Below are 25,762 nucleotides of genomic sequence, written 5' to 3'. Positions count from 1 at the left end.
TCTCCAGATGGGCTTGAATGTTCTGTGGCTTGATTTGGAGTTGTAACCGCGGTGCCCATTTGATTTTAGACTAGATTTGATATCCAATATCGCTGCCACCCTGATCTGAGAGGTGCCCCATCAATTTCGGCCTCAATCCAATGTATAATATAGCTGCCAGAAGGCAATTTGAACTCTGCATTGTGGACTTTTACTGCTGAACTAGTCGCCTGATGGTCTTCCAATTTCCATTGGCATGAAGGGGTGTAGTGGGAGGGCAGCATCCACTTATCATTTCCCTTGCGATGCAATATTTAATATTTTCAAGATCACACCATCTTAAATTTTGTGCTCATTTTGTGGGATTAGGTTTGGTTCTGGCAAAATTTGTGATGTTTACAGAGCTTTAAATTACACCATAAGCGGGCAGTTTTTGGGAATTCAAGGATTTTTAACTCGTGCGTTGTGGATATAACCTATAGGCCTCCTTCATAGAAAACCATGTGTTGCGTTCAACTGGAAATCGTGCATAATCAGGTTGACCCGTAGTTGGCCTAAAATAAGCATAGTCAGTCTGAACTTTCGTCATCTTTGGTACCCGATCAACTCGTACACATGATGATGCAGCTTTTTCATTGGCATATGGTTAATTCCATTTACAGCATAATTATAGGCAGTTTAAGCTCAACTCAGTGTTTTCTTGAAGGAGATATGTGTTTAAACATTATAAAAGGGTTAAGACAGGAGAGGGAGACAGAAATCCACTGGTCTCGGATGAGACTGTTAGACAACTTTTACCCCCCCTAAATAAATATTCATATAAAATTTCTGAACTTTCTTGCCTTTCTGAACCTCACAGGACCTCCGTGAATGCCTTCTCCTTCTACCTTAACCCTTTATGGATGTATTACAATGTTTTATTCCCTTACTGGACTGACTCTTGATTCAGTCTCCTGTATATTCAGTGTTTGAAGAGCTAACAACCATCGGGAATTAATGAATACTAAGAATTTGGAAGCAATACTACAGCATGTTATCTCGCACTTGGTACCAAACTTTGACAAACTCTCACATTCGACACAGACTAGTACTCAGACGTAATTGGTTAATTTGACAAAGGTCTCAGTGTCATTCATTTGGGGTAAGGTATACACCAAAATTAGGGGTTCCTAGGTTTCAATTGGTATCTTCACTTAATTTTTGCAAGCTTGCATCACATATCACCTCAAATAACATATTGATAAATTAGAATTTCAAATAAACGCATTCTCTAAAAAAATTGCTACTTTTCTGTTGTTTTAATCAAAATATTGTAGACACCCATTGGGCATCTGTACATACTAACAAAAACTCATGTGACCTACTATTCAGGTGTAAGGAGGTCAGGTTATAAAACCATGTAAGTTACCCAGTATATCAAGAAACCTTCACTGTGTGATCCACAGAGGTGCATCATTGATCAATATGATCAAGATTGACAGAGAGCGTATAACATTTTGGCTTTAACAAGGTCAGGAAGGTCAAACTCTAAAATTCCACTGAAGTTGATATGTTTCACCTCTATTGGTCCGAGATTCTTCAAATTGTATATGGAGACATATATTTGGCATCTGTACAAGTTGACCCAATTTTGGTCAATTGTGACCTAGTTTATCAAGTTCACAGGGGTCAGACTCTAAAAGTGTCATTGACGTTGCCACATTTTTTTCATATCTAAAAGTCAATGTGACCTCCATATGTCAATTCATCTGCAACTAATTGATTCCCAGGTGAGCACAATGTCCTCAGGACATTTCATTTGATAGATGCTTCCACCTGTGCAGCAACCTCTAAACCGATGGGTTACCATCTCCAATTTGGGCTTATTTCATGTTCATCATCATGGACCCTATTGTTGGCAGCTGCACAACTGACCGGCACTGACTATGTCTGTAGTGTTTTGACGTTGTGTAGGCCTATACATGTAGCATTGCTCTATAATGTTTTTGCACAGTTGACATTCCACAGAATTTTCTGGCCTAATTTTTGGCATTGTCAAAATCGGCATAAAAGACATCAATAGTTTCGGCAACTTAATACTTATTTTTGACCTGTCACTAATGAGGCAGTAACGGGCATCTCTGCGATTGAATATTTTTCTTCACTAATAGGGGCAGCACTCCAGTCCAATGTAACATCCAGGAGGGCCGCAGCTGGGGAAGTCATAGTGTTGCTGTTCCAAAAAACTACCTAAATAAAGGCAAATGAAAAAATGTGTCCATTGGTCTTTCACAACAGGCAACCACCTCAATCACACCACTTCCCAACATTCACACAGGGTCAAATTTGCTAGTCGCTAAAATGTCAATTTCTGCCACGATTAAAAAAAAAGTCATTAGAAGCCATTTTCAAAGCAATGTTGCTCACCGGTTTTGTTACAGATTGTAAAATTTCAGGGGTAATGTCACTTGAAAGCTCAGTATCCAAGCTTTTCGATGACATAGAAGTTAAATGATTCATACTGAAACATTTGTCAAATTAACCCCTTACGTCTGGAATACTCGTGTGTGCCAAATGTGAGCCAAGACGTTTCTGACATCCCATTTTCAAAACAATGGTGCTCAGCAATGCATGATTAGAGGATTATAATCAAGGTGTCAGTGGATAAGTCACAGCTCCTACTTCATGGAACAACAATAATCTTAGTCAAAAAATTATTTTCCTGGTCGTATTAACTCTACTTTTGTATTACCTTTTGAGCTTATACAACACCGTAGCGTCCATTAGCGGAGCACGTTTCGTCACCGTTAGGGCTAGATGGCTAAAACTTGGTGTCATGGAAGCTTTCGGCAATATGCCCGTACTATTTTTGGCTCACCGGTGCAGTGAGTCTATACAATAGCGCAGTGTCCGTCGTCGTCATCGTCCGTTGTCCGCCGTATCCTATTTCAAAAACGGCACATTTCTTAACTGCTAGGGCTATGCACTCAAAACTTTGTAAGCATGAACCCCTAGGTCAGATGACCTCTGACAGCCAATTTTAGTCTGATCTGATTTCTTGACTTGGCCACCAGGGAGCCAAAACTGAAAACACAAACAGTGTGATATCTCACTTATTAGTGATTTGTTTTTGATAAAATTTTTATGGTAGGTACTCCCAGCCAGGATACATCACATATCATAGAGGTTTTCGATTTGACCTATTTTTCAAGGTCCTAGAGGTCAGGTCAAATGGTGTAAATTGGCCATTGGAGCATAACTGTGGAACGTTTTGTAACTGCTAGGGCTATAAGACCCCCTAGGTCAGGTTACCTCTGACACTGAATTTTGGTCTGATCTGACTTGGACACCAGGTGGCAAAATGAAAACCTAGAAAGTGTGATATCTCTCTCATTAGTGATTTGTATTCGATAAAGTTGTTATGGTTGGTACTCGCAGCAAGGATACATTACATATTATATAGGTTTTTGATTTGACTTACTTTTCAAGGTCATAGAGGTCAAATGCCCTGAATTTGCTGTTTGGCGGCCTAAGTATGGCATGTTTCTTAACTGCAATGACAATTAAGTTCATATTTTCGCACATTATCCCAAAGGTAAGGTTGGCCTAAGTCCAGTCTGATTTGATTCACCATTTGGCCACCAGAGGCGATATCTGAAAACCTAGTCAGCCTAATACGACTAATCATCTCAACTCAAAGGGAAACATTTCATTAGACACTGTAGGATCTGATGATTTCTTATTTGATTCAGGCTGTACAGATTTTTGAAACTGAAAAAAGTATACTTCAAAAGTGCCACAAAATTGGTGCAGAAAAAGTGCCCCAAATAAGTAAGTAGACACAGGTAAAAAATAAATGTGAAAAATCATGTATCAGTCCTATTATCTCAAGTCAATTGGATTTAGGCTGTACATATCTTTTGAAACTGAAAAATATTTTTATTTGAAAAATGTCACATCGATTATGGACCAATTATGGAGTGCCTTTAGTAGAAAAATTCTAAGTCCAATTGAAGATGAGAGACATTTCCTTCTCAATTGTCCATTAAATAATAAACACCGGACAGAATTTAACTACTATCTGTATCCTAATCATAGGGCACTTCATATGTCCATGTGGAAGTCCGCTGCCTGGCTCCAACAAGCAGAATCTTCCTTGGTCATATCGCAAGAAACGTTCATTGTCAATTAAGTCGTTACCTAAATACCGGTGAGCACAATGGCCCCTGGCCTTTTCATTCTTTTTTGCGACATGACTTACTTTCTGACCTCAAGGCGGCCATCTTGGAAATTGGTTGTTTGTCTTTCTGAAGCTAATGGTTGTATATAGAGTGAGGGCATTTTTATGGTGGGTATATCTAATAAGGTTTAATGACATATCACTGGGGTTTATGATTTGATCTACTTTTCAAGGTCACAGAGGTCAAAGTTCACTGAATCACCGATGGGTGGCACGTTTTGTTTCTATTTGAGCTACAAGCTTTTAAACTTGTGAGGACATGTACCTAGGGACCCTCTATCCTACCCCAAAAATTTGTCCCGCTCGGACTTCAAATATGGCCGCCAGGCAGCAATCTTAAAAATTAAACAAAGTCGGATTGCAACCAAATTTCATGAGATTTTATATATGTACTTTCTACAAATCCCTGATTTTCAGTCAAATCCATCTACCAATATGGCCACCAAGCTGCCATCTTGAAAATTGAACAAAGTCCTTCTACTCTGAAAATAATGATCAGATTGCAACCAAACTTCATGTGATTATGTATCTATGTACACTTATTAATATCCCTAATTTTAAGGCTAATCCCATGACAAATATGGCCGCCATGCCGCCATCTAGAAAATCCAACGAAGTCCTATTACTCCTAAAATGTTAAACAGATGTCAACCAAAATCATGTGACATGTACACTCTTCAATAACCCAGAAATGCAGTCAACTTTGTAACCAAAGTGCTATACTTAGATGGTACCGGTAATTTTGTTCATCTTGGTGATATCTTTCCAATGAATTAATGAAGATCAGTATCTGATTCCAGGAAAAGTTTGTGAGCCTTCTATTCACTGGTCACAAGACAGACTTATTGATCATGTGTCGTGCGTCCAGGCTACAACTTTAGAACTGCAAGAGATTTTGACTGTGGCATGTTTCCTATTTTTATGGAACTATTGACTTGAAACTTGGTACATATGTAGCCCTATTAATGAAACCTACATTTCAGTCGGGTTTAAATCCAGGTTTTGCCACCAGGTGGCTAGAATCAAAAACTAAGGGTTTGATCATTGGTAAATGTTTTATCCTCTGATAAACTGTCTGTGAGAGAGGTGAGCACAATGGCCCTAGCCATTTCATATTTGCCAGGAAGAACAGGAGACTGGTCAGGTTGAGTTCGATATATCCGGTGTTCTGACCTACGGTTTTGCCACTTGAAGGCATTGGGTGAAATAATAGAAATGCAATTACTCTGCTAATGTTGGTTGCAGCCTACTGAAATTTTTGTGACAGAGACCTCTTGGGAGGGGACATGAAATGTCGTACAGGTTTTTACCTCAACTTACTTTTCAATGTCACAGAGTTTGAAAGTGTCAAATTCCGAAATGTTCCCATTTTGTAACAACTGATGCTATCGATCCCATTCTTTTTGCATATGTACCCCAAGGTGACATTTACTCATTGACCAACTTTTAACCTAATCAAATATTGTTCTTGATTTGGGCACCTGTTGCCAAGTTGAGGAAGTCTGCATGCAAGTAGGTTTTGATATAAAATTGGAATCGTTTTGATTAATACTACCAGTTGGCGTTACTGAGGAAAAATCTGGGTTGACCTAGTTTTAACTTGATTTGTATTTCCCGCTTTTGTGTAACTCCGAAGGTTGTGGGTTTGATCCACCTACAGGGAAAAAGAATTTGTAATTTTTTTCCTTTTTCACTTGTATATTACCAGGGTTCATAGCGGTCTTTGGATAGTCTGTGAATATTGAACAAGGTCTTTAAGGTCTTTAAATCCCTTTGAATTTCAGCAAATGAAATAAAAGGTCTTTAAATATGTTATTGTGTGTGTTTTTTTTTTAAATATGTCTTTATTTCGGCAGCATCTTTCCGAAACCATGTGTTAAAATTTGCATTGCCAGTCCCGGACTGGCCGCATGTGAAGGCTGGGTCGCGAGAGCCACGTACCGGGAAAGTAGTGCACTGGAGGTAACATTGTCATGCGAATGGCGGGTGCGGCTTGATTCGTTTCAGAGCGACGGGCTTCGTCGATATTAATGCTGGGAAAGTGCAGGTTTCAGAAGTCTTGGCTATCTGAACAAGAGGCCCAAGGGCCTGGCGCTCAGCTGAGTTGTTGCCGCGTTGTTCGTATATATTACATTACTCGTCAAACTCTACTAAACTAAGGACTCAAAGCCTAAGGATATTAGCTTCTGGATGTGTAACAGTGAATTACGGTAGACTGGCGCAATCTACTTCAAGCAAGCTCCACCCTTGCAATGTGTGCGCAAACAGATAACCTAACCTATATTGGACCATCAATTCCACACACAGCAACATGATTCATCCTCAGCTGTTACCATGATGATGATGATGATGATCCTTTTCGCAAATTGGTCGTCTTCTGTCTTTCTTCCATACTTTAGTGCCACCGGATGTAGTCTGCCCTTGTGGAGGGAGCCTTTCAGCACAGGACACAAGAATCCATGCGAATTGAATCACATGGAGAGACTAGCCCAATCACCCGCTTTTGGCTGGGTAGAAATGGGTAAATCTCGCAGACTGGACCTTAAACTCTACTGCCGACGTGTGAGGCCGGTCTGACAGATGAGCAAGTAGGGTCCACCTAATGCAGAAGGCACCAGTTTCCCTAACTAAAAGGGTAACATTAACAAAGACGTACCCAACTCTATTATTGCCTAAAGGCCTGTGTACACTAGTTAAATTTTAGCAACATTTTTACAACATTTCCAGTTGCAACAAATGTTGCAAAAATGTTGCCTAGTGTGTACAGAGCAAAACGTGTCTTACGTTTACAACATGTTGTAAAATTGTTGTAAAATTGTTGCAAATTAAATGCAATGCAATTCTTTGTTGCATGTTGTAAAAATGTTGCAAACTCTTCAGCCAATCAGAAATAGGATTTGCGTCATGTGATCTACCTGAGGTCATGTGACTTGAAAAAGAAGCAGGTATAGCAACTCTCAAGTGAGTGTAGGGTGATGAAACCTTTTCTAGAAGTTTCATCCATTCGCAGGAAGTTTTTGTATGACGGCTTGTCAGTCAGCCGCAACTCCTTTAACAGGCAGTCCGAGGGTATGTCCCATGATCCACCCTCATTTTGATCCAGGGCCTGGTCCATATTCTCTTTGGTTATTTCGCCGCCTCTTCCGTCTCTCAACAATGACAGCTAAAATTGCTGCAGAAGCACTCAAAACACATCTTCTCTCCTTGGAATGATCCATTTTCCCTCCAAAATACCTATTTCCCTTTGTTCCCACTAAAAAGTTTGCAACAATTTACCAACATGTTGTAAAAATGTTGCTAATTTGTTGCAATTTTGTTGCTAGTGTACACAGGGCCTTGAAGGGCTTGTTGCAAAATTGTTGTAAAAATGTTGGTAATATGTTGCTAATATTTTACTAGTGTACACCCTGCTTAAGTCAAGTGAAACTCTGACAAACCTTAGCAGAATGCCACCATTGAAATGTTGATAGCAAGTAAAAACTTTAAACAGATAGACTTGATTTTTTTAACCAACTGCCACATGCGGTTTTCTTTATTTAGTCAATTTTGAGGTAAGTATTACAGAATGAAATACTTGAATACTAAAATTGACTGGCTCTTCTGATGATCGCACTGGTGAACACCGAAGTCGATGGGATGTGCAAAGTCATAGCTCGATCCTCTCTCTTGGTCATCAGTGATGTGGTCACCAAATATGTTCAAATGCAGCTGCAGTAGTGCAGATCATTCCTGCAAAACATGATGAGGAGATAACATTTTAATTTTGATAGATAGCTAAGCTAGCCAAGTTTTATATCAAATACAAGGCCAACAACAACTGATAAGGCGCTAGGGCCGAATGATCAAGGAAGTTCATTGAGAATACATTGTGATAAGAGTGATGAATCGGCCCCGTTTGAAGCATTGCGCTATGTACAGTTTGCATGTGTCGGTGTGTATCAGCTATCGCATTTACTGTTTGTTGACATTTCAAATCGCCGGAGTCGATCCTCAATTACACTGTTTATGTACATTGGCAACCTTACCCGATGATATCAGAACGATGTTTATTATTGTCTTGTTTATTCACATTAGTTCTGCTATGTGACAAGAGTTATTTGTTGAGTAATCCATGATTTAAAGCCGGACTTTGACATCGTTTCTCAGACCAAGCTGCTATTTCGCAGATCGTTTTTCAACGATCGTCGACGAACTATTTCAAATTAATCACATCCAATTAAACAATCCAAGCCTTCCCTAATGTCATCAACATGCAATAACACAAGCAGCCAAATATTATCGCCTATGAAATTGTGGATTTAATGAGAACTTGCCTCCGAATTGACAGAACGCGATCTATTCCATAGCATGGTCTCCTTACGTCTGAACTGCGCAGACTCAGAGACGTGACGTTCGCTGCACGTGGGATAACTCGCGCGAAATTTAAAATGCTCTTCTTGGGGGGTGCTCACTAAATTGCGCCAGTAACACCACCTGGTGAGAAATTCATGAACCAAGCCTATTGATAATGAAAGAGAAAGCTTTGCTCTATAAGATTAGATTTGATTCATGATCCCCAACTTAAAGAATTAGGAGAAATCAGCTGCTGGCAAAGTTTTTGGAAAATTTCGCTCGGTGCCACCTAGTGGCTAAACCGCTCATCCTGCCGGACCCACATTTGGTCTATTCAGGAGTCCTGAAGGGTCTCAACGCCTCAGAGGGAAAATCTATCGCCTATCCGCCATAGTTTTGAAACGTGCCTGTTTAACGGACAGACAGACAGACAGACAGACAGACAGACAGACAGACAGACAGACAGACAGACGGACATTCATTCTACCATTTACTCATATGAATAGCTCAGCTTGTCAGCTTAGCTAAAAAGACTTCAAGCAAATATTTCAGAGGCCAAGTGTTGTAAAACATTTGACATTTCGGCAATGGGAGTCAGAGCTGTGAAAAACCATATGTTGTCTAAAAAGCATGTACCAGATTCTATCAAGGCACCAGAAGGTACCCGATCATCAGTGGCGAGTTTATTCCAACAGTTGCGTGAGTTCACTAGAGATGGCACTTTACATATGAATCAGTCCGGACACCTTTCCAGGGGGAGGGGGTACATTTTCCATTTCTTTGCCGGCTATTGTGATTATGCAGTTGAGTTACTGCTAAATAACCATCTATCAAAACAAAAACTTGCCGGAAGGAACTATAGCAGGTTCCCAACCAGGGGGTTTGGGGGGTTTCCCCCGAACCTAAAGGCGCTGCGCGCTTACTAGGGCACTGCACTGATAATATCAAAATAACTTAAAGTTAAATTTGAAAAAGTTCACCCTTATTTACTAAAGTTCACCTAGCTAGAGTTTGGACACATGCAATGTATACTTTACTTCCCTGCAGATATGTTGCAGTGCATTGCATTTGTTCATGTACCGGTATCGGGTGTGTAATGTATGGTAAATAATGTAGGCCAAGTTCATGCAGCTCCTCGCGGTTTTGTATATCGGCATAAACTGAGAATGGCAGTGTTATTGTTCATTGAAAAAGCCTTGCAATTCCAGCAAACTTGTTTCTACTTCGTCACCTTTCTTTGTGTACTCTGCCCAGTGTCACTATCAAAGGTCTACGACATCATTGTTATTTTGACATGAAACATGAGAAAACGTCAACTTCTTGTGAAGCGTCCGCCATGTTTGTTCATCTAGCATTCGGAATTGCATTAAACAACAATCTGCATCGCTGCCAGAGATTATCTTTCTCTTTCCGCGAAGAAATCGTGCTTTGAACTGGCGAAAGCCGGCAAAAGATTTCGAGTCTGCTCACTTTCAGTAGTATGCATGTGTAATACTGAATTAAATCAGTCATCAGGTCCACAGATTCACTGTTCCAATCCTTGTGACATTGTTGATGGAGGAAAAGGAAGAAATCAAATATGAGGAAATGTTTATATTAAACTCATCTGACCAGGTCTACAACATGCATGTTCACAGTTCGGGATCCCAAGGCTAACTGAATTTGGAGGGAAACTCAGTAGACCAGGAAAACTATACAAACAATAATAGCTGATAAAGCACATGCAATGAAATGACATAAGGCTCAGGGACCGTGAAGGCCCAAAATAACCTGAGCTAAACCATTGGTCATAGCAGACTTAAAGGGGGAATAAACTCTTCAAACTGTTCAAATTGAACCTGTTACACACATTTGACCTCTGCGACCTTGAAAAGTAGATCAAATTAAAAACCCGTAAGATATATGATGTATCCTTGCTATGAGTACCTACCACAAAAGTTTTATCGAAAACAAGTCACTAATAAGCGAGATATCACACTTTTTAGATATCCACATTTGGCCCCCTGGTGGCCAAGTAGAGAATCAGATCGGACAGAAATTTAGTGTCACGGGTCATCTGACCTAGGGGGTCATGTGTACAAAGTTTTAAGTTCATAGGCCTAGCGGTTAAAAAACGTGCCACTGTTTTTGAACTAGGATACGACGGACAACGACGACGACGACCACGACGGACGACGGACACTGCGGTATTGTATAGACTCCCCTACGGTGAGCCAAAAAGGCTTGCCAAGAGCGGATACAAGCCGAGAGAACTGGAAACGTGCCGCTTGAAACCGAAACCACCCAGACACCGGCGATGACGGATGCCGACAACCGCATCATCGGCATCCTGGGCAATACCAGGATCCATGGTATAGAAGGGGGGATAGACACGGCTGACACAGCTGTATATCATGATCAACCGAGACCTAAACAGCTGAAGGTAGGCCTACACATGCGTTATGTTTTACTCTGTTATATTAACCCTTTGAACCCCGGCCAGAAGCCGGTATACCAGCTTTGAGAATCCCGGACCTTTTCTATTGTACAACAGCGTTATGCAGCACATTTTATGGACTTGTTTTTTTAATCGATTTCACTAAGAGTTTCACCAAAATGAGCCGGGGTCTTTTGACTTGGAAAATGAATTCTTATTATGGGAAAGCAAAGCCATGGCATGTCTTAGTGGGGCGACTCTCCAGATCACAATAAATATTGTTTTCGCCTGTACCAGTGGCTATAATGTTGATGCATATTCAACTTTAAACTAAAGTTGAACTTGACTGTATGTGATTATGATCAAACTCCTTGGAGGCTTTGCAGACAATGGCAACCACGAGACCTACCGCAAGAGAAGCATCTGCCACTGCTAACGACGTTGACTATCCGGTCGATGATAAATATATGAACTCCACTTTTGATGACGATCACACGAAGACTTTCTCTTCATATGATGAAGGAACCGGGTTTGGCGATGTTGGATCTTCGTGGGATACCAGTGCATCCCTATCCTCTCACCAACCCAGGGTACTGCCTCGAAAGCGAAAGCTGTCACCATCCCAATCAACATGCGCGACCAGTCATGACAGTAGATCGTCATCACTGCAGGCCACTGCAACTTCTCCTGGATCGACCCCGTTGCGCAGAGTCTCGCCCTTGCTTTCTTCCACCAGTGCGTCTGTGCAAGACCAACTTCTTAAAGTCGAGCAGGAACGGCTTGAGATTGATAAAGAACGACTCGAGCTTGACAGGAATCGGGCCCGGGATACATCAAGGATCGCCACTCTACTTGAAACACTTGTCCTTCTTCATCAAGAAAAATCTGACGGAGGTTCCAGGTGCACGGAATTGCAGAGCGTAGTACCAGTGTCGGAGCGCGAGATGCCAGAACATATTTGTTCACATCTCTTCATTGTAGAACAATCATAATCTGTTGTATTGCGACTTTGATGCTTGGTATAAGCTATATTGCTGCAGTGATTATGATCCTCATAACTGGTATTTCTTTTCGAATTCTAGATCATTCATGATGAAAGTTAGTCAGTAATACATTTTGTAAGTTTTATTGAACTTTTACTGCATAATTTGCATCTTACAATATCGTAATACATGTACAGGTAATGTATGTACTGAATGTGTTTATGCCGAATAAGGTTGTACCATTACTAGCACGAATGTCTTAGCGAGTTGAGACAAGTTTTGTTTATATCGAAATATCTTGATTTTAACGAATTCTGGAAAGAATAAAAAAAACATTTTTGTGGGTACGGAAGAATTGGCATTAGGCTGCACAATTCTCACTTTTTATAACCATAGTTCTTTGAGGTATACAAGACAGTCTCGTTGAGCTTACGAGGCCGCTAATGTCATTAACGTTTATCTCCAACAAGTTGATGAAAGTCGTATAGATGTATACATCTGGATACAGGTACATGTAATGATTGGTCCCAAGGCGGATATATGACTATATCCGGAGTAATTGTCACTTTGATTGTTGAATTGTGTAAGACCTGTCAATAAAGGGTAAATAAACAGTTTAGTAATTGTAGAACAATATACGTATACATTCCTTTAACGTTCAGTAGCACGTTCAGTAGCACACGGGGTCCGTTAAAAATCGGTATCCGTTTTTGAAGCAGAAGGCCTAGTGCTCGTCCGCCATAAATTTTTTTGTACCGCTGCAGTATAGCGAATCGCAATACAAGTGAGGGCATACTAAGCCCAGAAATGATCTCGGACGATTCCCGCTCGAACTCTTTCTCCATTGACATCATCTGGCATGATGGGCGGATTCACGTCTTCATCTGGGTTGTCGTCGTTTACTCGGACATCCTGGGGAATGGGAAGGCCGTGCTCCTCACATATATTATGCAACACAGCACAGGCGATGATCACCTTGCAACACCGATCTGGCGTACGATATATAGCACCACCTGTAAGAGCAAAGCTTAGATGAATTATACTCTACAAGTATATATCATTTGGAAAGTATATTCCTCCAAGAGTAAAGTGAGTATGGGTTGACAATCTAGTATTGTCGTTACAAAAGATTGGTTTGCCCGCAGAATTGAGTAAGCCATATTTAAGTTTTACCATGTTTACTCACCATCTCTGTGAAGACACAGCCACCTCATCTTCCATCGTCCGAAAGTCGCCTCAATCTTCTGCCTGGCCCTTCGATGGTGAGCATTAAATCGAACCTCTCCTTCATCTTGGGGATTTCTGATTGGCGTCATCAGCCACGGGTGCAGGGGGTTAGCCGAATCTCCAAGGAGATAACCTTCATTTTCAGGGTGGTTCTCGAATTCCCCGACTCAATTGACAATTATTCCATATATATGCGTCGTGCGTAGCGCCAGGCCAGCGAACAACTACATTGATGAACTTCATTTCGTGGTCACAAATGCCTTGAACATTTGATTGCATGAAACTGCTTTCGGCAAACGTATGCATCTTCATGTTCATGTGGTGACTTAATTGGAACTAAGCTACCATCCACGCAGCCAACGACGTTCGGAATCCTGTGGCGCGGCCGGTAGAATCCTTCCTTTACCGCATCCTGGTATTGACCCCTTGGAAAAGATATGATATGAGGGGCAACACGTTCCAATGCTCCAGACACCCTGTTAACGATCCTGGAAACACTGGGTTGGCTGATTCCGCAAAGATCTCCACTGTCGGTCTGAAAACGTCTCGTAGCGAAGTATCGGAGAGCACGAGCAGTTGAATCGATGCTTGGATTGCTCTGGATCGAGTTGTTACTGGTGCTATGTCTTCCTCAATTAAATGGAGAACCTCCAGAATGACGTGCCTCGGCATTCTGTATCTCTTGATGAGGCGGACATCGTCAAAACGCTGGAGGTCATCAATTCTGTCCACAAAAAGACGTTCCCGGCGAAGAGCACGTCGATTTGCATCCTCCACAATCGCCAGCACAGCCATTTCTGCAAGGATAAGATACCACGCAAGCGTTGCGGGACGATCTGAAGGTCCCGCAAATATTGACCAAGTTACGAGGAGCTTGCGCGTTAGCGCAGTTTGCCAGTGCTTCATGAATACCACGCAAATCGTTGCCAGGTATCTAGTGTGTCAAACTAAACTAGTAACAGTCATTACCGGTACTTACTTTTTTAACTTGAACACGTTGACATTTCTTCTCCACTTCCTCTTCTCCTTCTTTAAGACGCTCCATAAATGAAATCTTTGGATGAAGAAAGACAACGTCAGGTTTTCAATCAAGAGGGTGACTTAGAAAGATTTACAATGTAATGGTGCTTCATTGACTAGCTTTTGAAACATCAATCATTATCACCATTTACTATGTTGAGAACAAAGAGAATTAACAATTAGATGGCCAAATATTGTGTCACTTACATCGGCATTGAGATCTCTCAAAGTGTTTTCCTTGTCGTTGATGAACTGATCCAGGCGGTCAACTTGCTTAGAGATCACCTTCATTGCAGATGAATGAGCAAGGTTCGCTCTGCCTTCCTTCCGTGCTCTCTGTACATCCCCGACTGGAAATTTTCTTTTGCGTGTGAGTGGAGTTCCAACCTGCATTGAAATAATACATGAAACTATTTATGTAAATCCCTTAGTAGATTCAGTAATCATGACCATGAAAATTGCTTTTTGTCAAATACACAAAGCAGTTCAATATAACTTTGAAATATTCTGAAAATAAATCTATCAGTGTACTATTACATGTACCTTATGGAAACGATTAAATGTTCTCCGATATTCCCTCTTGTAGAATGCAAATACCTGTCTGCAATCCGAGGCTATAGGGTCATCTGCAGGGTTGTAGGAGTAGCAGTTCTGCTCGACAACCAACATGTCTCTATCGAACGCCTCCATAGACGAATATTGGTTACTCTGGAAGAAAATCATATTTTTACAGTTCATCACAGGTGCAGTGGGTATGCATAGTAGAATTTATGAATATTGTGTTATCCCAGTCTGAAGCTTGCAGCTCCATTAGAGAATTTGCCATTATTATGTTTGACACAGGTAAGGGAACATACCTCAAATCTATAATGAAGCACAGACACATCCTCAAGTAATAATGCCTACCTCCAGTTTGCTTTTAATGGTGCTAAAGTCCATTGGCTGTGTTACAATATCAAGATAGCCAGGATTTACGTCAATATCAACTGCAAATGAAAAAGAATTGTAGGCACAGCACAATATCTAAACGACGGTTTGAATCAGAAAACAGAGACAACTGTTGAATAATATATCATACAATGTACATGTAGCACAATAATTGTACTTCTTGTTCTTCTCATTTGCTAGGCAGTAACTCTCGATCTGTTGACAAACTCAGCGATAATTATATTATTAAGCGGCATTTTCCTTAGATAATGCAACGAAGAGAGTAATGAGGTGTCATACAATACATACACTTTTCTTTCTACACAATACTCTCTTTGAGAATCTCAGAGAAGCTGGAACAGCTATTGCTCTCCTTAATGGTCATGATAACATACCTGGCTGCAAAAACCATGAGCATGCTCTCAACTGTCCTCTTCTCCGATTCTTTCCATTGAAGTTGGTTGACGAAACAGTCCTCAATATGACTTTTCTTATTCTCCTCAAATCTCACCTCCTGGAACTGGCATGGACCCATTGCCACCAGAGGCCATTGGCACATCAACATCACCTGAAAAAAGAGAAAGCAAGAAAGAGAAAACATCAATTTTGAAAGAGTATTTTGATCAAACCAATCATCAGATCATATGATTGTTTCATTTTTATCATGATAAAGGAATGGGATTGCAATTGCATCCTAATTTTCTCGTCAAATCTCACCTCCTACTCCTAGAACTTGAATCTCAGAATTATCTCTGCCTTCCCCACTGCACCTGAAAATTGAAATGAAAATAGTTGAAACTATAGTTGTGGTATGAGTAGGCCTAAGCAAGTTGTATCATCACGCTAGTCGGTGTGAACAAGGCTTTTTGTCATACAAAGTTCAAAGTTCATTATATATCTGCTCAACGATGAATATTCTTGAACTTCTTCCGGTTGAATAGGCCTACGTAGGTTATAGATTCCCCTGTACAATCTGACAACCACTGTATTCTGAGCCTATTCACAAAGTATACTGAGCAACAGCTCAAACTTGATTGTGATCAAGAAACCTTAGCCTGGGACATAGGGCATGTATTGTAAGGCCTACATTCCTATTGTACACCATCCTGTTCATTGATTAGCGAATCCCTGCGGGGCCTACTACCAACTGCTCCCTTTATAATTTGAGGTATACGTTGTCAGTGCACATATAACTTCAGAAGCCCGTGGGTGCACACCGCCCTCTGGACCTGGGGGCCCCCCCCCCCCCCCCTGGACCCGCACCTGATACATTGTGCAAGAAGTCATCGATTAAAGCCATGCATTGAAATTTCTAATTTGTAGCCCTAAAGGCAAAGAATGTAGCTTGAAGGAAATGATGCATAGGGCTAGGTATGTGTGCACTGCTAATGCGTTGATGCACAGACACTGAGACAGCTTGTCAAGGTCAATTCTAAAATGCAAAACATTTGCACAATAAATTTGCAGATTCTATTTTATAAATAACCACTGGACACTAGACAGGGCAAGTGTTCATTAGAATACCACGAAACGGCTTTATTATGTCTAACAGGGTCCAGGGCACAAAATTCCAAAACATCAAGGTCAAATGGCACTTAAAATGGCGTCATAGGCCCTGACGCCGCCATAACCACTAATTATGCCCGCAATGCACATGCGTCATGCACTACAGCCCTTCAAAAAAGGGGTATGTCCATTTCATCACCCTTTTCGTTTCTACAAGCAGCCATGAACACGAGCATGCAAGATATATGTGCCGCCTGAGTACCTGTAGTTAACGGCTATGTTTCTCGATTTTTCGAAAAAATTACGAATGAAGATTTATTGCATTGCAAACTTTGTGTATTACTGCTTCCGGTTGAGCAGGAATAGGGGCTAATATCCCACTAAAACTTCGAATTATTGATGAAAATGCCTACCATTGCGGTAGCAACGGGTCAAAGCCAGCCATTTTGAAATCGTCCAAGTTCGTTTCTTGACTCGAGTAAGGTGTTAAGTCCTTCTAGCAGACGAAAATAGTAGTGGCGCGAATGCAGGAGGTGCTATAGAGGTCAAAGCCGAACGCAGCTGGCGCCGTCTTCAATCATTCTATGAAACTGATTGACGTGACGCACTGGCGCTTTTGAGGATTTGCCCACTGTGAAAGCATGGGAACGCAGACGCTCTGTCAAGGCGACCCAAAAGGATGCGTCGACATGGGGACTGTCCTACGTGTGGTCCCACGGAGGCCAAATCTCCAACCTTACAGGTGAGTGCAATCCAGTCGCCAAGGAAAGCCACCGGACTGAAGACACCCGAATTCATGTGGAACCGGGAAGAAATCCAGCAATTGAAAAGGATGACCCTGATTTGAGGTCAGTGTACCTCCACGTGTCGGAAACAACTGACAAGCCACTGGAAGAAGTAATGATGGGATGCAGTAGGACGGAGAGGGCTGTATGGGCCCAGCACCCCAATCTGGTGATCCAGGATGGCATTTTGTACTGCAGGGCTCCAGATAATGACAGGCTTCGCCTAGTACTGCCCTCATCTTTTGTTAACCCAGTGCTGGAGGAGATCCATAGTGGTTTTGCTGGTGCCCATCTAGGAGTGTCCAAGACCCTTGGGAAGGCAAAACAGCGTTGCTGGCGCCCTGGCTTAAAAAGGAATGTAGTCGACTTTGTCAGAACTTGTGTAATCTGCCAAAATGCAAGGGACATTAGGAGAAATGGAGCAAGTCCGCTATCCGTAAGGTGGCAGCACCGTTCACATCGCCAGCCAATCAGAGGCCCGCAATCGCTACCATGGATCCCGCAACAACAAGTTTGGAATTGTCACGCACTCGCAGCGTTAATCCCGATTATTGTCAAGTAATGTAAAGTGTGCTCCTGTTGCATTTGTGAAGAAGATTCAGTGGGTTTTTGCTCGATTTGGACTCTGACGAAATTACAACATTCTGAAAATGGACCTCCAAGGAGTAACGACCCCCCCCGGCCAGGCCACACCCCACACCCTGCTAACAGGACCACACATTGGAGTAATCAGGCCAGGGTCACACCACATCCATGCACCACCGAATCATCTTCACGAAATTACAACATTCTGAAAATGGTCTTCCAAGGAATAACGACCCCGCCCCCCCCCCCCAACCCCCGGCCAGGCCACACCCAGCCCACACCCTGCTAACAGGACCACACATTGGAGTAATCAGGCCAGGTCCAGACCACACCCATACACAACCGAAACATCCTCAAGGTAATGTAAGGTGTGCTCCTGTTGCATTTTAAGGAAGAAGAATCAATGGGTTTTTCTTGATTTGGACTCTGACGAAATTACAACATTCTGAAAATAGTAGATTTTGAGGACCCCAATGTTCAACGGTGAAGTTTCTTCAAATACGCTCAAACTTGGTGTAGGTGCTCTATACGGTATCGCCATCTGCACTTGCTATCGGCAACTAAAATCCATGCAACGCGCGCGAAGTTACAAGCCTTCAAAGTCACTACATTCTCTAATTTTGCCATTTTTCAAAGCAATTCTAATGCATTTAGGCTTGGAAAATCAGGCAAATTTCACCGTCGATGTGTTCAACTTAAAATTTTCTTCAAATTACTTGAAATTTGGCCAGGGGATAGATGTATATTATATCCTTCATGTCTGCTATCGGCAACTTGCCCCCAGTTCCCCTGGAAGCCGTGAGATGGCAATACCTACGTGCTCAATGTATTTTCTATTGACCGGCTGGTCTGCCAATTAGGTCAGATCAGGTCACGTCTGCGCATGCGCGGGGTTGAGTTTATGCTTTTCTCGTAATGAGGTAAGCGTAACAAGGCACCCCTTAAGAGCATCCCTGCAGGCCGCAGCAACCAGCGGTTGCATATAGACATCGTTGGGCCGATCAATCCACCTTCCAGGAGAGGCCATCGCTACATCTTGGTGGCACAGGATGCATTTTCAAAATGACCAGAAGCCTGGGCTCTGAGAAATCAGAAGGCCACCACCTGTGCTAAGGTTCTGGTGAACGACTATGTTTGTCGATTCGGCACACCAGAGAACCTCCACAGTGATCAAGGGAGGAACTTTGAGTCCACTGTGTTTGCTGAAATGTGCCAGCTGCTGAATGTCCACAAGAGCCGTACCACAGCATACCACCCCCAGTGCAACGGGCAGGTGGAAAACTTCAATGGCACACTAAAGGATATGCTGATGACCATGGTTGACCAAGAGGGATTGGACTGGGATGAACACCTTCCAGCATCGCTTATGGCTTTCCGAAGCAGCATCCAAGCATCCACTCAAGAGACTCCATACTGCATGACATTTGGGGAGGAGATGACAGTTCCGTTGGATCTGGTAATTGGTGCTCCAGAGACACCATCCATCGAGACAACGGCTCATGTTGCGAAACTCCGTGACCGAATTGACTCTGCCCACAGGAGAGCTCGAGAGAATTTGAAGTTGGCCCAGAGAAGGCAAAGGACACACTACGACTTGAAGACTAAGATGACATCTTTTGGTGCGGGTGATATGGTGTTGCTACGTAACCATCATGTGAAGCCAGAGGAAGTGTCAAAGTTCCACAGACGCTGGGAGGGACCTTTTGAGGTACTGGAAAAAATATCTCAGGTGAATTACAGGATAAGACGAGTGAATGGACGTAACCGGCATCCTAAGGTAGTACACCTCAATAACCTCAAGGTTTTTCACTCTCGTGCTGAGGACCCACAGGCTGAACAAGATAGCAACACCGGGACTAGCCCAAAAGCAGGACAAACTAGAGAAACTCTTCTGCAGCCAGTTTTGACTCAGTACCAACTTCCCCTGTATCTGGTGCAGCGCTCTGCACACCAGAGGTGGTCACTGCTCTAGGTAACCATGACAGCCATTCCGACTCCGAGAATGCCTCCGGTGCAGCGCTCTGCACACCAGAGGTGGTCACTGTTCTAGGTAACCTTGAGAGTAGCTCTGATTCTGCGCCAAGCGTGACAACTGATCCACCACCCAGCCGCAAGTTTCGTCCTAGGGATGATCTAAAACAACCAGCTCGCTACAGATTGTCCATTGGTTGTTGCGTCCATCTGGCCCAGCAGGAACGCATTGCCAGAAGGAAGGCCCTGTGGTTGAAGAAAGGGCGGGAACTCCGTGGAAGTCGACCTACTTAATCAAACTTTCTGCTCATTACTTTAAGATAATTTCAGGGCAGGATCTGTAGGAATCTGACTCTTTTCCTACAGCTGGGAGGGGATGAGGGAGGTTGGACTCTTTTTGATCGAGTACATCCGCCGGCAGGATTAAAGTGGGGACCCCTTTCCTAGCGCTCTGAAAAGGATTGGTGGTGGGATCGCTCTGACCCATATGGACCCCTGCCCAAGTGTTGTTTTATATTCTTCCTTGTGCAATTACCGTGTTTAGAAGGACGTTCTCTACTCGGATTTATTTTTGATATTTGTGTATTTATCATGTTTTGTTTATTCTGAAGTGTCACACTAGAGACATAGCTAATGGACACGTGGAAGACTTGTACAGTGAAATGTTATGAGACTGGAGTTACTGTGAAGGACTGCTGATTTAGGTAGTTTTCATACTCAGTTCTTAATTCTGACTGCTGAGGGCGAGCCGGAAGTGCATTTAATCTTTTATTATTTTTGTATCAAAATTTGACAACCGTGTATTTCGTTTTGTAACTGCCTGTGTACCGTGCTATGTAGTGTTCGATCCTGAGGCTCGACCAATTTTGGTGGGGGTGGTGTGGTGATCTGGTAGCTCTTGGTGTGTTGGCCTTAGGCCAGATGGCGCCACTGGTCGGAGGCTGCCAGGTCGCGGGACCATGATGAGACACCATAGGAGTGGGGAGGGTGAAGACGGCATGGTTTTAGATGAGATGTGAGGATTCGGTGTCGAAGGAATAAAGGAGTTTTATAGACATGAAGGTATGTTAGCATGAGTTAATGCCGAGCAAGGAGAAGTACCCCCGACGAAACTTCACAATACTATCAGGAACCACACCCTCAGCAAGAGAACAGTTAACAATATTACACAAAGTGGGTACCAAGCTATCCATAACAGCCCTCTCCTTCAGCAGGCTACTTGGTATGGGGTCCAAGCCACATGATTTTGTCGGGGAGTTTCTGATTGCTTTGTATAATTCCACTTCAGTACAGGACTGAAGGCAGACAGAATCATTGGTGAAGGATCCCCTACACCTGCTTCAGGAGAAGAACAGTCAATTCCTTCTGATTTGCGAACGTCTTGTAAATACAAGTTTATCTTTTGAACCTTTGTATGAAAAAAGTCCGAAATCCGGTTAGCAAGCATGTGTTCTGTACCAACTGGGTGGGTTGGCAGCACAGTGTCCTTTGTTTTCCCCATGGCATTAAAGAGTTCACCACATGGTAAAGGCCACGCTGATCCTTCCCACAGTCTGTGACTTTATCATTGTAAACAGTCCTCTTTGCTGCTTCAACAGTCCTAGTTACAGCGACGTGCCATGGTGGACTTGCAATTTTGTCTTTCGCCAGGCAGTCCCAGCTTTGGCTAAACTTTAGAATCCCCGATCAGAAATGACGTAGTTTGATCGCATTCAACTATAAATCCATTGAACAGTGGTGCTTGGTTAGTCAACCGATGACTTTTTTTTGGGGTGTGATCGGGGATTGTAATGTAAACTCGTTCCCCAGCTTTTTAGCTCACCTCTTAGCAGAGGTGAGCTTATCCCATACCGTGGCGTCCGTCGTCCGTCGTCGTCGTCGTCGTCGTCGTCGTCGTCGTCCGTCGTCGTCCGTCGTCCGTTAGCAGGGCACGTTTCGTAACTGTTAGAGCTATTGAGTTGAAACTTGGTACACATGTACCCTTATGTAATGACACCTTGGAGACCAAGTTTCGGTCCGATTCGTTTCATGGTTTGGCCACCAGGGGGCCAAACGTTAAAAGTGAAAATATGCAATATCTCCCTTAATAGTAGTCGGGAAATTTTGAAAAAAATATGGTAGGTACTTCTAGCAAAGGTGCATCATATATCCTCCGGGTTTTTGATTTGACCTCCTTTTCAAGGTCACAGAGGTCAAATGGTGTAAATTGGCTGTTAGGATGTAACGATGGCACGTTTCTAAACTGCAATGACTATTGATACCAAATTTGGTACACATTTACCCCTTAGTCAGGTGATCTCAGGGACTGAAGTTTGGTCCAATATGATTCACCACTTGACCACCAGGGGGCAAAATCCAAAAACCTTAAAAATGTGATTATTCCTTAACTTCTTGCCCGATTGCCACCAATTTGATATCATGGGTACATCTAACCACCATACAGTATATGTCACACAGGTTTTTAATTTGACCTTCTTGTCAAGGTCACAGAGGTCAAATGGCGTAAATTCGCTGTCAGGCCGTAACTATGGCACGTTTCTTAACTGCAATGACTATTGATCACAAATTAAGTACACATGTACCCCTTGGTCAGGTGATCTCAGGTACCGAAGTTTGGTGCGATCTGATTTGCCGTTTGGCCTCCAGGGAGGGGGCCAAATCCTAAATACTTCAAAATGCCATTATTCCTAGTAATGACTTGCCCGATTGGCACCAATTTTATATCATAGGTACATCTAATTCTAACAACCATTCAATGTGTCACCCGGGTCTTCTTTGATTTGACCTACTTTTCAAGGTCACAGAGGTCGAATGTACTGTAAATTGGCCATTTTGGGGAAATTGTAATTGCTTGGACCTACATCAAACCTAACACTACATGACACAATACAATGCTCTTTATCCATCTTTCCTCCACATGAGGTGAGCACAATGGCCCTGGCCATTTCATCTTTGTTCTGCGCGGGCCAAATGTACTTCCTGGTTGTACCATAGTACTTTTCTGCGAATGGTAACCTGTTTGGTTTTGACTGGTGCGTGTTTATCAAGCAGAGAGCTAAGAGTATCGTCATAAGTCTTTACCAGCCGACTGAGAAGTGGTACCATAACCCTTGGCGTTGGCAAGAGGAGACTTGGCAATGTCCTCGGCAAAATCACTTGGGCTGACTGACTTGACAGCTGTAGGCTCTAATTATTCAATTATTAAAGTTGATTTAAATTTTTGAACCGCCCCCGATATAAAATGCCAACGGTGTATGACCAACTCGGCCTATTACCAACTCGGCCTACCAACTCGGCCTGGGTTATAAATCATTGGTTTATTGGCATAAGTTTTTCTTATATTTTTTTGTTTTTTGTTGGTATATATAGGCCTACTATGTATTCATTCCTGTTGGAAATTTGAAGAAAATTTATTGGGATTTGAAGGAGAAATCCATGAAATAACGGCGGCGAGTGTGGAAAAGTCGCGGTAGCACTCCAAATGCACATTCATGACTGTGATTTCATGGATTTATCCTCCAAATCTTGATGAATTCTCTTCAAATTTCCAACAGGAATGAATAAATAGTAGGCCTATATATATAGCAACAAAAAAAAACAATATAAGGAAAACTTATGCCAATAAACCGATGATTTATAACCCAGGCCGAGTTGGTGGGCCGAGTTGGTAATAGGCCGAGTTGTCCCGTAATCAATGCCAACATATTAAACTAGAAAAATTATTTGTATTTAGCAGCGTTTCACAAGCAAAATCAAAATCATAATCCAAACACCGATTGCGCGAGCAAATTGGCTGGAGTTCCATGAATGACCAAATTTCTGCAGCCTAGCGGACAATGATCAAACTACGGTCTGCGAAGGGAGTAATAAGCCCCCCTTATTCCATCCTTAGCTTCAGGTTTTTGATACTCCTACGTCCCATACAAAACCCTGAGAAAATCCATTAGAATCGACAGCGAAGGGTGGCTGTTCCGATAACCTGATACACTGTGCGTAATGTATGTATATATAGTGTTTTATATGACAATAAAATGTATATGAATAAAGTTTAAGATAATCCTATCGTTAAATCGTTTTATACTTCATCGATTCTATGCTGTTAAACATTGTGTAGACGTGTAATTGTGTTTTAATTAAGTAATGAAATAAATTTGCAGCGGGGTGCGCGCAATACGAAGGAACAGCACTGAAAAATTCAGAATTTTCATAAATACCCGGATGTTCTAAAAATAGCAGCTAATGAAAATACGCGTTTCATGGAAATTTAACTAACCTACCTCAGACCCGAGCCCTATGGCGCAAAAGACTATACAATTGATAGTGCATCTGAGAGCATTAATTCCTGGGTCCGTGGTTTACGAATTTCCGAGACTCAAATACAACCGACGCTCTGATTGGGCGCTTTTTTTCTACCGCTACAATCCATCTGAAGGGCATGGATTTCCCCAGGGGTTTGTAATAGCGAGAGCTGGAGCATATGGAAAACCACTGGGTGCCGAGGATGCCCTTATTCTTAGGAGGAGCTCTTATAAGATACACGCGTGTGCGGGAGTATAATGATGAGAAATAACGAGAGTAACTATTGTAAGCCCCCCTCTTAGGAGGGGCTCTTAAGATACACGTGTGTGCGGGAGTACATAATGTAAATGAATGATGAGAAATAAAGAGAGTAACTATTGTATATCCTACAAACAATTTTTTTGGTATTTTTCTGAATTAACTCCGTTGAGTTTACCGATTTCTCCGCGATCTTCCGGTGGTGGTTGCTATCCCATTGGTTGAAATTAATTTAAATTAAATTTAAATTAATTTAAATCTTCATGGGAATTCGCTACATCATATGCCTAAGAAATTGGCCAATTATATTATTAGAGAAATATCCGTCCTAAATAATGACAGAAAAGGGTGGTTTATTTCAATTTTGTGTCGACATGGTCGAGGTCACGTGACATAAAAACAAAACAATCGCACACACCCGTCCAAAAAAGGCACTTTAAGAAAAACAAATACGTTTTTCCAGCTTAAAACCACACTGACGACTAAGTTATATTGGTCTTCTGCCCAAATCTGAAGTATCGAAATGAATCACAAACCAGAACTAGCTCTATTTAGCTATAGTTGCGTGAAAAATTCGGGTGAGCGACGTACATTCTGTACCCTAGCGGCCAATAATTAAACTACTTTCAGCCGTCTGCTCCGGTCTCGTTAGGGAGTTTTTCCCAAATGTACGCGATGATGACGTGTGTTAGGGCACTAACATTGGAATGGCCAAGACGGGGTCAGTCGTTCTCCGCGAGAGGGCGTACTTTACAAATTAACGACGATTTCCCTTGCGTTCGGACACTGTCTTGTCGCTGCTTTTCGTGCTTTTGCCGCGGTTATACCAGCATGAGTAGTTTGTGCCTTTTCATTTTATTTGTTCCGAAATACTAGCGTTGGGATTGCTGTTCGCCATCATGTAATCGGTAAATATTATTGCTTTACGGTCTGGGTGATTTAGGGAAAAGTATTGTAGAAGACGAACAAGTTTTTTTCGTTGATTCTGTGAGAAAAAGACGCTTACTCGTAGGCCTACCGGTACCACAGACTACAGACCTTTGCGTTTGCATCATCATTCATGCAATCGATGCATGGCGTGTGTGTCATTGACACTGTCGAGTGTGTGCAGATTTGAGACTACATTCTAAGCGTTCAGGCTACAGGCTACATCATGTCTGTGTAAGCCTAGTGTCACTCTCAGCTCAGTCTTACTCTGTGGCTGTTAATTGGGTGTGCGTCCATCATGATATTGTATTGCCAACACGTCATGGAG

At 42.4% G+C, this 25,762-nt stretch overlaps 2 protein-coding genes across 8 annotated transcripts in view; one reads left to right on the top strand and one right to left on the bottom strand.

Annotated features, from left to right (window-relative positions):
* LOC135482655 (developmentally-regulated GTP-binding protein 1) overlaps nt 1–25,762 on the top strand; it is a 520,179-nt gene that overhangs the window by 213,921 nt on the left and 280,496 nt on the right. The window lies entirely within an intron of this gene.
* Nucleotides 12,138–25,076, bottom strand: LOC135482650 (bromodomain-containing protein 2-like). Of its 7 annotated transcripts, none has more exons than XR_010446243.1 (10): nt 23,653–23,893; nt 23,032–23,136; nt 15,821–15,873; nt 15,499–15,671; nt 15,083–15,162; nt 14,720–14,884; nt 14,384–14,563; nt 14,136–14,210; nt 13,116–13,953; nt 12,856–12,942 (listed from the first exon to the last, which is right to left on the bottom strand). XR_010446243.1 is itself a non-coding variant. In XM_064762898.1 (9 exons), exons 5-9 carry the CDS (start codon nt 15,113–15,115, stop codon nt 12,379–12,381), a joined length of 594 nt encoding a protein of 197 aa, XP_064618968.1. In that variant the 5' UTR covers nt 15,116–15,162; nt 15,499–15,671; nt 15,821–15,873; nt 23,032–23,136; nt 23,653–23,893; the 3' UTR covers nt 12,138–12,378. The 7 variants fall into 7 exon arrangements, 1 of the variants encoding a protein (XP_064618968.1); XR_010446248.1 differs by having other exon boundaries at nt 14,774–14,884; XR_010446244.1 differs by having other exon boundaries at nt 23,763–23,893.

Source organism: Lineus longissimus, chromosome 2 (assembly GCF_910592395.1).
Source record: "Lineus longissimus chromosome 2, tnLinLong1.2, whole genome shotgun sequence".
Taxonomy (NCBI): Eukaryota; Metazoa; Nemertea; class Pilidiophora; order Heteronemertea; family Lineidae; genus Lineus; species Lineus longissimus.
This window is presented reverse-complemented; position numbering and strand designations above follow the sequence as displayed.